A 17,481-nucleotide genomic window follows, 5' to 3' on the forward strand; every position below is an offset into this window, starting at 1 on the left:
CTGCCCATTTTATGCATTTGTGCAGCCGAGTTACAGCGTTTGGTTGATCGAGGGCCCTGTGAGTGCAGCAGCGAGAGCTCCAGGGTGGTATTTGAATCGAGGCAGCCGTGCAGCCCTGCGAGCTGGCCTCACTTTTCCCGAGATGGACCCTGTTCACACTCAAACAAAATATACGTTGCGTACGTTTACACGGAGAAAGAACGCCCCGGAGTTGTGAAAAAGCTGGGCTCCCGCAGCTGCGTCACGGGATTCGATCACTGCGGCCGGCGGTGCCAGGAGATTTGAGACAGATGTTTTCAGACATGCCGCATGCCTAAAACATTTCCAGGGGTCGGGCTGCAACGGTGACTTCATAAGTGGAGAAACAGGGAAAGTATGCGAGGCGAGGACACAAGCGTTTATTCACCACTAGGTGCATGGCCAACCTCTTTGCATTACATCTGCCTGTCAGGGTTGGCTCTTTCATCTGTCGTGCCCTCGGTACTGCTCTTTGTCTGCCCGTGAATAAAGTGCAGCATTGTGGTTAGTAATCCCACTCCAGTGACTCGACTTCAAATGTGGTTTTGGAGTGCATCCCAGAGTTCTGTTTGCTAAGCTTCCTACTCCTGTTTCAGAGACACCACTGGATACAGAGCAGCGAGCACTGACGGCTTCCCTCCTTCCTTAAACCTGTCGGGTTGTGGGCTCTCTCTTTCCCCCTCGCGCCCCTTTCCTTTCTTTTTTTTCACCTTCTTCTTTTTTTTTTTTTTGAAACCTTCTGAGGCAAGTTCATGGATACTAAGCTGATGTGTTTGTTGTTCTTTTTCTCCCTGCCTCCGCTCCTAGTGAGTAACCACACTGGCCGCATCAAGGTGGTCTTTACTCCGAGCATCTGTAGAGTGACCTGCACCAAGGGCAGCTGTCAGAACAGCTGTGAGAAGGGGAACACCACCACTCTCATTAGTGAGAATGGTCATGCTGCCGACACCCTGACGGCCACGAACTTCCGAGTGGGTGAGTTCCTCCACAGTCCCTGACTGTCCTTATCGAGCAGTTTTATGAGATCGTAGCATTTAGATGCCCCCCCCCCCCCGACTGCCCATTCACACACTGCTCTCTGTTTGAATGGGTTTCTCTGAGTCTAAATATGCTTCTTTTTTTTTTTTCAAGAGAACTTTTAAATTACTTTTGGAATAATTTTTAGACTGGTTCTTAGAGAAATGGCAACTAGGGTAATTGCCCCTTATTGCTTATCATTGAGGCAGCCGTGTGGTGATGGGGACGTATCAGTTGGACGGAAGGAAATAGTTTGAGATGAAGACCACAACTTGGGCTGATTGACTTCAAATCTTCTCTTCTCAGTGTACATAGGATTTATGTTAGATATGACTCCTGTTGTAACGTTTGGAAGGTGGTGATTAATTTTAAATTTGTACTCCATAAATATGTTCTAAAGAAATTTTAAAAATTGTTGGAGCCCTGTGTTTTAGCTTGTAGAAAGGGACACAGACTTGCATCTTTGGCTGTGTTTCTGCTCTCTATCAAAAGCCTGAATTATAAATTGATATAGGACATAGGTTTTGGGGGGATATATGCTCGTGGATTACTGTCAGCACTGGAAACCTTTGAATATTTCATAAATAATTTAAATATGAACCATAGTCATGACTGACTGCAGGAAAAAAAGGCTTTTAACTTTTTTTAAAAAAATTTTTGTTTCTTTTTTACTTTTTTGTAAGTGGGGAAAGTATTGCGGTCCACCGAATGCTGTCACACTGCCAGGTTGTCATTCAATACAGTATTTTTGTCACGGAAAAATGTCTTTTATTATTTCTTTGACCAATTATGGTTTGCCATGTGTACTCAAATAATCACAGACACCCACGTTACTTTACGAGTTACTCACAAGAATAACCCAATGTCAGACAGATAATAACACTGGCTAGATCTGGTCTTTTTATGGAATATTGCTGTTTAGTCTTGGGAGTGTATGTCTCGGGGGGGGTAAGAGAAGGGGGGGTGTCTATTTCAAACTGATTTCCATGAAGACAGAACACAGGGAGGCAGCTTGAGGTCCCTATTTGCTCTTGGATTATTCTGCTTTATTGTGACTCCTAATCCTTACGAGGTCTAACTCGGGTTGTTGTTCGTCTGTACTTGGAAAAAGCATGCGCCATAGCCACTATTTAAAAAGGTATTGTGAATTTCCTGGCTACACTAGGGGTGCTTTAGGCATCTTTTTAAAAGAATTTAGCTGTCAGGTGCCAAATGGCACATTACGCTCAGCAGGGCAGAGAGCCGAGCCTAATGGGAAGTGTGTGGAACTGATGGTCAGGAAACTGGATTCTGGTCCTTGTCCTGCCACTAATGACCAGCTAATCCACAGGACGTGACAGTTCATATTTCTGAACCTCAGTGTTTCTCATCCGTAAAACAAATGGCTTAGGTGTCGTGACCCCTGAAATTCAGTGCACCTCTAAAACCTTATGCCTTTGAAAGAGGGATAAGTAATATGATTTTCAGGCTTTTTCAGAGGGTTTTAGACAAGGAGGGGAAGGGAAAAGACAGTTCCAAGCAGGTTATTGTGGGCTTAATGGCTTTTCTCACTTGTACTTTTCTTGATTGTTTTCCTTCCTCTCGTTGCTGTCCCTCCTCCATCGCCAACAACGCCTGCTCCCCCACCTCCTTGCATTTTTCACAAATCCTTACAGTAGGAATGACAAAGTAATCGGATGGGTAGTAATTTTTTGGCTCACAGTGTATTCATTTTGAAACTAAATATTTAAAGACTTTGAGAAATAGAGGAAGTCTGCTTGTTAAAACATGCCACAAACTTTCGTCCTCTGGCATTTGAGCAAATGTTTAGGAACAGAATACAGGTAACCTGTTCAAAATTTAAAATGCAGAAAAATTATTTACAGAAACATTTCAAAGCCAGCACTCAACTCTGTCACAAAAGGATTGGCAGAGTAGTTTAATAAAAGTAAAGTAAAATAAAAGAGGGTGTGTGGGGGGGGTAGTAAGGAACAGTTTCACATCGGAAATCATGGGAACTATTTCATTTACATCCTGAGCTATATCTCTTGCCTCTTTACATTTTAATTCAAATACTGGATAATTTGAGGGACAAGTTTTATTTTTTTAAGAATGGCATTTTTGTAAAATTTATAGATTATGGTTCTTCAGACAAACAGAAAATTTTATAAATCCATTTTTCAGACATACATGATATCTTTGTGGACTTTACTGGTTTAACAGAACTTTATTAATTACATAGAAAAAGTGGTTTTTCAAATGTATTGCTTTTCTCTCTCTATATATTTGTTTATAGTATATTAAATCTTTTGACACATAAGATATGTGTATACGGAAAAATAGTACAGTGTGAGGAAAATCCAAAATTTACTGTAACTTGTTAGCAATTCTCCTTGGCCTCCAATAACTTGTTAGCTACTGTCTTCGGTTATAAAAGATGGGGGCTGGCAAAATCTTTCTGTAAAGGGCCAGATGGTAAATATTTTAGACATCTCTGCCATACAGGTTGTGTCCCAACCACTCAACCCTGTCCTGGTCATCAAAGCAGCCATAGACAGTATGTTCGAGAATGGGTGTGGCTGTTGCAAAAACTGTCTGTTGGCCACATTTGGTTTGAGTGCCATAGTTTGCTGGCCCCTGCTCCAAGAAGTCAGAATAATACGGGGAAAACCATATGGACTTCATAGTCAAGGCACCTTAATGAAATAATCCATTTTGATCATTGGAACAACAGCACTGCTTTTGAATTTACATGGTGATTTCCAGGTGTGTGTGTGTGTGTGTGTGTGTGTGTGTGTGTGTGTGTGTGTTTTAAAGAAATGGAAGAAATATTGTTGTCACTGCTTTTTTCGATAAGGAACCTTAGGCACAGTGGCTTATGTGAGTTTGCCTGAGTATAGATTAAGTCAGCGAGGTGTAGATCTTAGATCTCCTTATGTCCCCTGTTTACTTAACTCCCTGAGGTCTGACCATGATGTGTAGGAGGGACAGTTGAAGGGCCTTGTGGAGGGTTGAGTGTGTGGGAAGGCTCAATGATATAATAGAAAACAAACAACTGAGAGGCCAACAGCCTTGGGTTCAGATCTGGCTTCATCAAGCTCTTGGGCACGTTCTGGCTTTCTGTCTTCTTGGGCCCATGTCGCTCCGCTGAACGATGCAGGGGATGACAGGTCTGCAGAGGGTGGTTCTGTAGCAGGCACAGGGTTAGTCTCCCTTCTATCCTGCATTTTCTGTGGTGGTGTTTCTGGCCCCTGCTGATGGTGAGCCTGGGCTGCTCAGATGCGAGAGGCAGGCGCGTTTTTCTTTACTCTTAAGCACATGCTCTCTGTTTTTGAGTATTCAGTTGGGGAAATCTTAAGTATAACTTCCACTTAATGTGACTTTAATAGTGAGGCCCGAATGAGGATGACATCCAAGGGAAGTACTCTGAGATTTTAGAATAAACTCATTTTTATGAACGTGGTATTAGTATGATGTAACAGAATATTTACACTAAGTGGTATTTCCTATAACATAAGCAGATTTTTAATTATAATAACATTGTGTGTGTGTGTGTGTGTGTGTGTGTGTGTGTGTGGCATTCTGAGCTTTGCCTTCTTGCTCTCCCTGCCTTTGCCTTCTTAAAAAATGGAAACATGTCCCCAGTTGGGTGGGCCAGCAGGTTAACTGTTGTTGCTTTAGTGGATTCTTTCCATTCCATAGGGATATAGTGAAGATGACCTTCTGATATTTTTAAGTTGTTTATAGAATCACAAGTTCCTCTAATAAGAAGAGCATAGGAATTCATGTTGTCACGGCTAGAGTATTTCAAATAAAATAATACTGCCCCTTGGCAGAAGTTATTTGTAGAGACATTGAAAAGCCATTGGGATTGCTAAAATAACACATTGGGTTTGTAGGATGCTTTCTCTGAGAGGTTACCAGGGACTTGCATTCCATTAGCACCAATTGAATAATTAATTCGATAATTTAAAAAGTAAGTTCCCATATGTTACTTTATTTGATGCTTATTCCCCCTGAGAAAAAGTAAATGGTGGTATTACATTTTGGAGATATGTGGACCAAGGCTTTCGTGGTTTGTTTCAAGGTGACTTTAAATCACTTTTCCTATCCAGGAGTCCAAATACCTCCTGCCCTCCCATGGTGCCTCCTGGGACCAAATATTGAGTGATTATATATAAAACACTGTCTTTGATTTTCCAGGAGAAGCAGATCCTACAGCTGCCCTCTCAGAGCGTATATTTGAAGGAGATGAGGAGTGTACATAAATAACCTTAATTCAAAGTAGAAATCTCCCTGCAGGAGCCCAGAGGAGGAGCTGTCCCTTTGAGCTGAGGAGGGATGCTCTGAGAAAAGAGGGGTGGCATGCAGTTTTTCTGTGTAGTTCACCAGGCCACCCCCAGCTGCTAAACAGATCGGCTCATGGTGGGGTCTAGGTAAATACATGTGGCTGGTTGGCGATGGAGGGGCAGGGGCATTCAACTTGAAACATTGGTAGGTTCCAAAATAAAGGTGAATGGGAAGTAGAGGGAAGGGAGAGGTAAAGTTGATGTGGGAAGGATTTACCCATCAGAAATAGGTGTGGAGACGAGAAGGCACAGGTGGTTTCTGGGAATTGGCAGTAGTTTTCCTTAAATGTAGAAAGAATGAAAGGGAGTGACAGATGACAAGTCCAGGAAAGTAGATTGGGGCAAGGCTATGAAGGGCTTCGATTGATGTCAAGCTTAGGAATTAGGACTTTGCTCTTGTGGATCTTACTAACGTCCTCTGGAAAGGGGACATTGGCATTTATCATTTCGAAAAAAAGAGGGAAGTTGTGTGTTTAAGGTAGGAAACTAGTGTTTTGATAGTCTTAGCTTCTGAATAGCCCCTAGTAACAGTGACCACCTGGAGACGCTTTGAACTGCCCTGAGGTTGGCGTGCTGCTCTGCTTGGGACCTCCCCCGTACGCCTAACAGCAGCAGCTTAATCCTCCAGCCTTTGATGGGGAATGGAGGCGGGCCATGCTGCCACACTCATTATGTAGGCTCTCCTCCTAAGGAGGGAAGAAAATTCTCTCACCACGAGGCATTAAATAAATCAGCACTGCTCAAGGAGGGGGAGGCATTGAGATTTTTTTTTCTGGCAACTTAGTTCAGACACTGAATCTTTCGTCGTCTGCCAGTTGTCATTGTTTGGATCCCTTGATGTTTATCCAGCACAGAAACCAATCCAATACCAACATGCCACTTTTTGATGAACTGGGGCATATATTTCCCCCGTAATGCATGGCTACAGGTTTTATGTTGTTTAAAGATGATCCAATGCAATACTAAAAGAAAGCGGTTGCCTTTCATTTGGGCAGTCGAGAATGCGTAAGAAGTTGTCAAACTACTCCCACATATGATCTTTTCAAATGATTTCATTTTTTAATACTGAGTAAATGTCATAATGTAAGGCATTTCCTTTTTTATTTTATTTAAGCTGTGGAGCACCCAACAAAGGCTGGTATTAGGAGCAATGATTCATTTACCATATTTTAATTGAGCGCCTGCTCTGTGCCCAGGATTGGTTTAGGCATTAGAAATATAGCAATGAACAAAATAGACAAAGTCCTTGAACATGCAACATTAAAAAATATCATGCGGCTATACAACATGTATGAATCTTGTATGAATCAACATGTATGAGTCAACATATATGAATCTTATGCTAAGTGAAATGAGTCAGCCAAATAAAACAAATACTGTATGATTTTACTGGTACGAGTTACCTGATGCAGTCAGATTTGTAGAGGGAGAAAGTGGTGGTTGTCAGGGTTTGGTGAAAGGGTGGAGATAGAGAATCATTTTAATGGGCACAGAGTTTCAGTTTTGCAAGATGAGAAAGTTGTGGTGATAGAATGCACAACAGTCTGAATGTACTTAACACTATAGAGACTTGGAAATGCTCACGATAGTCAATTTTATGTTACCTGTATTTGACCATAATTAATAATTGCTACTAGAAATACACTGTAAGGAGCATTCTCTATGATAGAATTTCAGGGAGTTATAAATGCTATGAAGAAGTACAGCACTGAGAGAGGGACAGAGAGTGGGGTGTGGGAAGGTGAGGACTGCTCTTCTAGACAGCCAGAAAGGGCTCCCTGGTGAGATGATCCCAGATCAGAGACCTGAATGGTGTGAATAGTGAGCTCTGAGAGGGAACATCACAGACCTTATAACCGAGCTCTGTGACTGTGCTGGTTATTTTATCTAAGCTGTGGAGCATCTTCCAAAGGCTGGTGTTAGGAGAATTTATGTAAACTTTTCTGATACATCCTGTTGGGTTAGGTTTTATTTCGGTATTGATATTGTATTGTATCAGGGTATCCTTTGTGTAATATCTGTTGATAAAGAACCTCAAACACAGAAGATAGAGGTAAGCAAGTCATTGGGTAAAAAAAAAAGGTGCTGGAATGATTGTAGAAGGAATCTAGGTTATGGATAATAAAAAGTGTAGGGATGTCAGTAAAGAAATGAATGACTAAAAATGCTGGATCACCTCTTTCTCAAACATTATCCTGTATAATAAAAACCTAATATGCTAAGTGTCCGGTCATTCGGCCATTCAACCAATCAAAGCGAAATATGCTAATGATATGCTAAGGCTGCTCAACTGCTTGCTGTGACGAGCACTTACCACCAGGGGGCAGATGCTCTGACCAGTAGGTTAGCTTGCCGCTGGGGTCCGTCCGATCGGGACTGAGTGAGATGGGCCGGACACGTCCTAGAGCCCTCCCACGGTCCCTCCCTGGCTGGCCAACCTCCCACGTCCTTCCCCGGCCCCAATCGTGCATTGGTGGGGTCATGGCTGGCGAGCACAGCTGTGGTGGTGGAGCCTCTCCCGCCTCTGCAGCAGCGCTAAGGATGTCCAACTGCCGGCTGAGGCCCACCCCGCTTCCCGTAGGGAGTGGGCCTAAGCCAGCAGTCAGACATCCCCTGAGGGCTTTTGGACTGCAGGCCGATCTGAGGGACCCCCACCAAGTGCACGAATTTCATCCACTGAGCCTCTAGTTTCCTATAAGACAGATCACATGATTTGGGTACAGAGCTATTTTTTAAGGAAGGGAAATAAAACTGGTTCCTGCTTCTGAGGGCAGGTATGTGTGTGTGTGTGTGTGTGTGTGTGTGTGTGTATGTATGTGTGTAAGGGAGAGTGCCCAGTGAAGGAGGGCTGCATGGGAAGGTGGTTCCAGGGGTTAGTTGGGCCAAGGTGGACAATAGTTGGACCCTAAGAGCCAAAATCAGGAGAAAATGAGGTCCTGTTTGGTTGAAGAGGAAGATTCCTGAAGATGAGCAAGTAAGGGCCTCACAGCGGCCGTCTGAGACTAAGTCTCCAGTCAGGACAGTTTGGAAGAAACTAACCTTTGGTAGAAGAGAGTTCAGCAGTCTGCTGCCCAGCGCGGGAGGCGTGTGTGATTGATTGAACCGCTTAAGCCATCCCTGGCCTGTGTCTCGGGGGTGGACAGGACTCCACAAACGGGCTGTCCTGGGCTAGCTTAGAATAAATGACCTTTCAAAATTCCTTGGAGTCTGTAACACGATGTCACAAAGTGTATATTCTTCCCTCCTCTGTCAGCTCGGGCACATGGAATGGTCTTTGGAAAACTCCAAATTGCTTAGCATGGCCTGCGGGGCCCTCAGGATTAGCTGCTCCCTGGCTCCCCGGCCTTCACCATGGCTGTGCCCCTTCCTCTCTGCTTCTGCCAAACCGAGCTTCCAGGGAGACCAACGGGCACTGACTACCCCAGGGCCCCAGTGTTCCCACTGCTGCCCTGCCTGGGGGTGCACTGAACCCACCCGGCCTGGGCAGTGACCCACTGCTGCTTCAAGAGTCAGCAAGCGTCACTCCCTCCCCTGTGTTTTCACACCGGGTTCTTCCACTCCACTCTCAACTGCTTGGGGACAGGAACCTGTCTACTTCCTGCTGGCATCTCCAGCGCCAGCACTGGGCCTGGCTTTGGAGATGCTGAATGCATTTTTGTTGACAGAGCACATTGTCTATGCAGGTGGCCGTGTGATGGGGGTGCACACACAATTTTCCTGATACGGCTCCATCCAGAATTCTCAGACACCTGGAATCACAGGGGTAAAATAACCATCTGAGAGTGTGTGGGGGTCACAGGAAAGGAGAAACATACAGGCCACCTACGTAGCACGTTGTCCGGAGCTGAACTTGACATTTTGAACACTGACTGCAGAGGACATCCCATGCACGGCGAAGTGCAGTCACGTTTTCATACCTTCAGCTGCTCCCGCTGCATGCATTGCTGCTCCCCACTCCGGCAATCTGCCTGAATCTCGGCCTCAAGATCCGTTTCAAACGTTGCTGCCTGTGCTGGTGTTCTCTTCCTTGTTGACCTCTAGTCATTCCCATGTCAGTGACACGTGGGGGTCTGGCTCAGGTGGACGCCTGGCTGGTCCTGGCAGTCTGGCTCAGCCTCGCTGATCCCACCGGGTAAAATGCATCGGCGCTGCCCTGAACGTCTTGCAGGGCTGCTCTGCGGCTGCCGAGGAGCAGCAGGCTGAGGGTGTCCTCAGGCACCTTGGATTGATCTGAAGAAGGTCTTTCTCTTCTGAAGAGAACATCCTGTTAATTTGCATCCCCTGTGGCCCAGGATATGGGGAGAGAGCTTACGTCTCCTGGGGTTCGGGTGGGGTATGCTCCTTGTGCACCACGGAGACCGGGTTCCCTTCATGAACTGATCCTGGCGGCACAATAGCTGCAAGAGAGACCGAGCAGGATGTTTCCATTATGTGCTCTCGCTGCTCCTCTGCTACGAGTGCACTGAAGGCTCTTTATTTGCTCAGTGAGACTTGCTCTGGGCAGACTTGACTGCGTACAAACTAATGTCAGATACTAAGTTATCACACGGCAGACACACGTAGCAGCACCCCGTCCCTCTGCCTTGGATCGAGCACCCCCTTACGGGGGTTCACTTGCTTACCTAGGAGCTCGTGAAGGTTGCCAGCCTTGCTGGCAATGGTGGGAGCACTGAAACTGTGGAGCGCTTTTTGGAACCAGAAGCTGTGGGCAGGAGGACAAGTCATCGTTTTGAATAGATGAGGGGGATCTCCAGTGCTGTTTGATTGTAACATAGGCTCCTGCTTCATGCTTTTCTTTGTTTTGCTATCCTTTGTGTAATTTGGGCTCCAAGACTAGAGTACATTGAAGGAAGCGGGACTTAAAGTAGATACTGAAATCACATTTATGGGATAAGTATATCCCCACAGCATTTATTGGCATATGTGTTGGGCTTTGGCATCTCTATATATAAAAGGCTAATATGTAAAGTGGTCCCTTGGGAGTTTGACCGGGAGACCAGGAGTTCAATTGCTTGCTATGACATGTGCTGACCACCAGGGGGTGGCACGGAATGAAGGAAGGCCCTGGCCAGCAGCCAGCAGCTGGCAACTGGGAAGGAAGGCCCCAGCTGCAGCTGGAAGGAAGACCCCAGCTGGCAGCTGAAGGCCCCAATCGTAACCACAGGCCAGGCCTAGGGTAGGGCCCTACCCATGCACTAATTTCGCACCGGGCCTCTAGTCCTATATAATAAAAGCCTAGGTGGTGCCACATGCGACATCATCACAAGATGGCCACCACAAGATGGCTGCCCTCATGTCATCACAAGATGGCCACTACAAGATGGCTGGCAGGGGAGGACAGTTGGGGTGATCAGGCTGGCAGGGGCGGGCAGTTGCGGGCATTGGGCTGGCAGGGGAGGGCAGTTGGGGGTGATTGGGCCAGCAGGGGAGGGCAGTTGGGGGCGATTAGGCCAGCAGGAGAGCAGTTGGGCATCAATCAGGCCAGCAAGGGAGTGGTTAAGGGGCAATCAGGTTGGCAGGCAGAAGCGGTTAGGGGCAATCAGGCAGGCGGGCAGGCAAGTGGTTAGGAGCCAGCAGTCCCGGATTGTGAGAGGGATGTCCGACTGCCCACTGCCCATTTAGGACATTCCCCAAGGGGTCCCAGATTGGAGAGGGTGCAGGCTGGGCTGAGGGACTTGCCCCTGTGCACATTTGTATGAGCTTTTAATCTCGATATATATATATAGCAAGTGGAGAAGGAATAATGCATCTGTGTACTGTTGGAAAAACCTCCTGGAACTAACATCACAGATGATGTGAAAATGTTTTTGAGGGCAGCCACACAGTCATCTTCATGCTCCGCAGTCCAGGAAAATCAAATAACTACCAAATGGGGCAGGATAAAGTTAGTGAGGAAGTTTGAGATTCATTCCCCAAAGTTATATCACACAAAAAATGAGAAGAAACAGATACCCTTCCCTTGCCAATTTAATAGAGTGCTGTCATGGATGCACTTATTAAAACTTGATTTTTTTCTGTTTAGTGGAAGGGTATGGGCTTAAGGAATGGCTTCCTGCTCCTCTCTGTTACCTTGAATTTGGACTCATGCAATAATTACTGAAAAAACTGGCATGGCTGCAGTGCTGGCCTTTTGGGTAAGATTTGGTGGAAAAAAAGAAACAACTTTACTAGTATGCAGTAATGAGAGATTTCTTCAGTCGGAGACCAAAGTTCAGATGCCCATCAGAATCAATAAAATTTTGTTCTGGATTATTCGGACTTTCTGAGCTTCCCTAGTGCGAAAACTCAGCCTGATTTTCATCAGATTTTCCCTAGAAGAGGTAAAAGGGAAACTTGACCTGAAAATCTTTTGCAGTGAGAAAAGCAGACCACTGCCCTTTTCCCGGCAAATTAGGAAGTGCCCTGGAACTTTTTTAACTTAAGTCTTCTTTAGCAAGGTTAGACTATGTCACTGCTTGCCACCTCATTGTCCCTTTCTGAAGAAAGGGTGATTTATGAGCCCCCTGGATCTTCTTGTGGTATTAATAACATCTCAAGCCAGCTGTTTTATTGGGTGTACACAGAGGGTAATTAGAAACATCTGAGAGTCCCATAATGTGCCCAGAAATCCATGACGTTGTATGGAAAAGAAGAAAATAATAACACTCATGCCAAAGTTGTGTACTTGGTAAATAGATAAGTTAGTATTAAACAGAATTTCTTTTGTATTTTCCCATCATTTTGAAAAAGAAGCTAAGCTCTTCAGACTGGAAATGCCCTCTTATTGAAATGCACTCACTCGCTGCAGAAATCATAACCTTATTTGGTAAAAGACTTCTGACCATGCTGTTCCTACAGTAATTATCATTTCCCTTCTGTCAAGCTTCATCATATTAGAGACCATTTTCTGCCAGAGAAAGTATTTCTTCTTTTTTACCTGGCACTTACTTGAAAACTTTAGAATTCTGAAGGATCTCATGTAAGGAAATTAACTCTTAGAAACATACTGCACCGGGGACTAATAGTGCCAATTTGCCTAATAGTCTGTCCTAGAAATCGGGTTGGGATTCAAGAGTTTGGGCTCTATTTGAGCTGGTTATTTGAAATTTGATCTGTTCCAGGGATGGCTGAGTTCGAATATTTGGGTATGTAGCAATAACAGCGGCTGCGTCAGGGTCTGATTTAAATCAGGTCCCGTTCTTTCTTCCTCCAAGACCAAATCTAGACAAGAAAACCTAACAATCTGGTGGTGGCTGGTGAATGGTTCCTTTCATCTTCATTCACAAATAACAAGCCCTTATGAGAAGTCCGTGCTGAGTCAAACTCACATGCCCCAGGCGGCTGTGGACAGGGGTCCAGTTGGAGGCCTCCGGCGTCTTTTCAACCTGCGTTGCTTCGTGCATCCCCACTGGGTGTGACATTTTTGTCTTTCTTGATCATTTTGAATGGGACTTCTCATCGATCATGAAGACAAAATTGGATGTTTTGCTGGAGGTTGACAGTGACTTAAGGAAGGAGAAGTTGATTCATGTGTAGAAATGTTTATGGTGGGGAGGTGGGACAGTAGGTAGGAGCTGTTGCTGAAACCTGACTTTAAATACCTGCCTTCTCCATCCCCTAAATCAGTGGTTGTTCGTCCTGGTTACACAACAAATATCCCAGGGATTACTTAAGAGCACAGATGTACAGCCCACATCCCAGGCTTCTAAATCAGAATTCCTGGGTGGGCGTTGAAAACAAATGATGCAGACGATTGTTAAATGCGTATAGCTCTGATGGAGATCCCCTGGTCTAAGCCATGCTCATCACCTTTTACTGTTCGTTGGAATCGCTGTGAATACGGATGAAGTCCAGATTCCCATTCAGTAGGTCGGGGAGGTGGGGCGAGATTTTTAACAGGTTCCTGGGGATTGGAATGCTGTTTGGCCCATGCATTACCCTTTGCAAGGTACTATTAATTTTATAATTAATAGTGGCTTCAGAAAGATATATTATCATGAATTAATTATACTGATTTATTGAGTTTCTATATGAGGCTGTTACTATATTAGGAAGTGATGTATAAATGCCAGAAGAGACTCGACCATGTAATCAAAAGACATTAATCCTTTGCAGTTCCCCTACCTCAGTTCCCATCACTCTTAAAGCTGAGGTTTTCTCACCCTGCCAGGCAGCCTCTTGGGCAGGGTGCCCCCAGGATACCGTCCTTGCCACATGAAATACTGGGTGCAGGCTGCCTTATTTCCTCATCCTACCATTTCAACCTGCTCTAGCCTGCCTCCTGCCTTACCAGTTTTCCAGAGGACAGTAAGGAAGTCTCTTTGCTCATGTCCCCTGAATTCCCAGGGACATGTGTCAGGCTCTCCAAAGGATTTTCACCTCCTCTGCCCCAGTGCAGCAAGCTGCGTTCTGCAGCTCGGCCAGCATCCCAGGAAGTGGGCGACTGCCACTGAATTTGTCCTCAGCTTTGGGACGTTGCTCAAATCTCAAGTTCCATTCCATAGCCTGCACAACTGTCTGCAAAGGTGACACTGTGGGCCTACTAGTAACAGGACATAGATTTGTTTTTCCAGGAGAAATGGGAAGGGCGATGTATTTGCGTGGATCCACCCTCAATAGGATTATCCTATTGAAGTCCTGCTTGTGATTACTATTAAGCATGTGGAAAGTATTTGAGGACAGTCTTTAAGGGAAGATGCACTTGAACGAAACCCAAGTTGTCTAAACCTGTCATGCAACCATCATCCTAGCTTTCTGATAACACAGTCTCTATCCTGAACTTCCCTACCAACAGGACTTAGGTTCTGGCTTATGAACATGATACTTGAGAGCACTTTCAGCGCAGACAAGTTGAGTTAATGGAAAGGGAGAGTGAACATGTACTCATTAGCAAAGCATAGCAAAGCTGAAACTCACCTTGTGCTGTCAAACCCCCTTGTGTTTCTTTCACGAGCCTCTGGGTTCTTCTTCTTTCCACAGTGGCCTACTGACACCGGGTCCTGTGTCTTAGTCCCTGTCTCCGATTCCCTGTGATTTCACGTATGTATCCTTTGCTGGTGCTCGCTCAGTTCCCTCTCTTACTCTGAAATATCTGGTTCACACCCTTAATGCAGATGGGAAGGCGCAAAGCTGAGTTTGTCTAATGGCTCAACCAGAGGACGTTTGGCCCCCCAGGAGGGACATTTATGGTTGTCCAACTGGGGGAGTGGTCCTGGCATGGAATAGGTAAAGGCCAGGAATGCAACTAAATAGCCTACAGTGCACAGGACAGCCCCACCACAAAGAATTATTTGGCCCAAAATATCTCAGTGCCAAAGTTGAGAATCCAGCTCTAAGCATTGTTGTTTTCCTGTTAGGCAACATCTTGGGCCCTCTCTCTGACATTTTGCCCAGGTCCCTGGAGAACCCTCCCTCTTAAATATCAAGGCTGTTCTGTAGGTGAAACCTCCAGCATTATGTCACAAGTGCACTCCTTCGGCGACGGTGCCGAGGCTCACACCGGTAGCCCTTCCCGCCCTCCTTGTACCTGTGCTGCCTCAGAACCTGGGCCCTGACTCGGGAGGCTTGATCTGCATCGGACAAGTTGTACGCGATCACCTCGCAGGGTTGTGGAGGGCGCAGGGTTGAGGTGGTTTGGGATGTCTCAGGATGACTCAACAAGGGAGCAGGGTTGGCCTTTATCACGGGGATATTTCGGAAAGTGAAGTAAGAAATAATGAATGGGAAAACGCGTCGGGCGGGAGGCAGTTTTTGCACATCTCAGAAGTGATTGTATAACACAAACCGCTTTTCAACACTCCCCATTGCTACCGTGGACACTTGTTTGCAGAGCGTCTAAGGCTCCGGCCACTGGAAGAGGAGAGACAGCTGAGCGTGTTTATTTGAACCATAGCATCATCCCACGTTCAAATAAACATCGCACCTTGGGAGGGGACAGGTTTGTTATTTCTAACCCAAACGTCTGTACACACGTCTTTCGAAGGATTATGTTGCCAAGACTGAGAGAAAAAAACACTCTCCAGGCATTAAAAGTCTGACACATTATTTAATTTGTTGAAAAAAGGAAAACCTCTTTGTGGCTACAGCACTCGAGGTTAGCTGGACAGTGATGTGTGTCATGTTTTCAAGCCTTTGCTTTTGGACTGAGAAAGAGCCCTAGAGAGCAAGTAAAAGCCCATTGCCTTCACGTGCATAGAATCTTGCTGTAGCAGTTCCCCCTCATGTTTTGGTCATCTTGCCCAGGAAACTTGGAATTTTCATGGTTGTGTCTTTTGCCTTTTTTTACCTGAATGAAATGAAATGTTCTTTCTTTTTAATTAAGTGTTTGTCTTGATTTCAGAGAGAGAGGAAGGGAGAGGGATAGAGAGATAGGAACATCAATGATGAGAATCATTGATTGGCTGCCTCCTGCACGTCCCCTACTGGGGATGGAGCCCACAACCCAGACCTATGCCCTGACTGGGAATTGAACCATGACCGCCTGGTTCATGGGTTGATGCTCAACCACTGGGCCACACTGGCTGGGCTGAAATGTTTTTAATTAATTATTATAGGGGTGATATATTTTATTGCCTATCTTCATGAGACCCTCCAAGCCCATAATTCATATGGCTGATTTTTTTCCCTATTGTGTCCTTTCATTAGATGTGGTAAAATATAAATTTTCCCATTTTAACCATTTTTCAGTGTGTACTCCACAGCATTGAGTACATTCACATTGATGTACAGCCATCACCACTGCCCCTTTCCAGGACTCTTCATCACCCAAGCAGAAAGCCCATACCCATTAAACAGTAATTCTCCATTCTTCTCTCCCTCCAGCCCTTGGCAACCTCTGTTCTATCTTCTATCTCTATGAATTTGCCTATTCTGTGTACTTCAGAAAAGTGGAATTACAGAGTATTTGTCTTTTTTGTGTCTGGCCTTTTTCACTTAGAATAATGTTTTCATGATTCATCCATGTTGCAGCATGTGTCAGAATTTTCTTCCTTTAAAAATATTTTTATTGATTTCAGAGAGGAAGGGAGAGGGAGAGAGAGATAGAAACATCAATGATGAGAATCATTGATCGGCTGCCTCCTGCATGAACCCTACTGGGGATTGAGCTCTCAACCTGGGCATTTGCCTTGACTTGGAATTGAACCATGACCTCTGGTTCATAGATGGACACTCAACCATTGAGCCACACCAGCCTGGCAGAATTTTCTTCCTTTTTAAGACTGAATCATAACCCATTGTATACATATGCTACCTTTTGTTTATTGATTCTTCTATTGGTGGACACTACTGTAAATAATATTGCAGTGAACATTGGTGTACAAGTATCTGTTGGAGTCCCTGCTTTCATTTCTTTTGGGTCTATACCTACAAGTGGAATTACTGGAAATTCTGTTTAACTTTTTGAGGAATTGAAAAACTGTTTTCCACAGCAGCTATGCTATTTTATATTCCCACCAGCAGTGTATGAGAGTTCTAATTTCTCTACATCCTCACCAATACTGGTTACCTTTCTCTTTTTTTATTTGATAAATAGCCATCCTAAAGGGTGTGAGGTGGTATCTCATTGTGGTTTTAATTTGCATTTCCTTTATTACTAATGGTATTGAACCCGTTTTCATGGGCTTATTGTCCATTTGTAAATCTTCTTTGGAGAAATATGTATTCTAGTTTTTTGCCCAATTTTGAATTGGTTTGTTGATTTTTTTTTTAAAAAAACTGGGATTTCTACTTACTAAGGTAAGTGCTTAATTGCAAGGTTATCTGTAGCTGATACTGATTGTGAATCTTTTGAGAGACCTGAGTTCTAAAGTTCTAATCCTGGTCCTGCCACTTAGACAAAACTCACTTTAAGTCTTTTTTTTTTTCATCTGTAAAAGGATGAGTTTAGGGAGTAGATGTTCAAGATCCCTTGCAACTCTAAAATGCTATTATCCTGTCTAAAATAAAGCCTGGCTGTGAGGAGAATGATAGAGTGTAAATGGGATTAGGCTATTTTCAGTGTGTTTTATTCTGAAAATACTTATTGTGATGTTCAAGTATGTACAGTGTGTTCTCTTTTGTACTTTTTTTTTGGCTCCACTTTCCACTGTAAATCAAAGGACGATTTTACAGAAATCCAGTGATATATTGTGTGGTGACG

General features: G+C 44.7%; 1 protein-coding gene across 4 annotated transcripts in view; it reads left to right on the top strand.

Moving 5' to 3' along the window:
* Positions 1 to 599: 599 nt before the first annotated feature.
* The window catches only part of LOC102419310 (latent-transforming growth factor beta-binding protein 1), a 200,530-nt gene continuing 183,648 nt past the window's right edge, over positions 600 to 17,481 (top strand). For all 4 annotated transcript variants that reach the window (XM_014460572.2, XM_014460573.2, XM_014460574.2 and 1 more), the window contains exon 1: positions 600 to 993. In XM_014460572.2, coding sequence (XP_014316058.1) covers positions 771 to 993 — 223 coding nt within the window. In that variant the 5' untranslated portion in view covers positions 600 to 770. The remainder of the gene's footprint in view (positions 994 to 17,481) is intronic.

Source organism: Myotis lucifugus, unplaced genomic scaffold (genome assembly GCF_000147115.1).
Source record: "Myotis lucifugus unplaced genomic scaffold, Myoluc2.0 scaffold_134, whole genome shotgun sequence".
Classification (NCBI taxonomy): Eukaryota; Metazoa; Chordata; class Mammalia; order Chiroptera; family Vespertilionidae; genus Myotis; species Myotis lucifugus.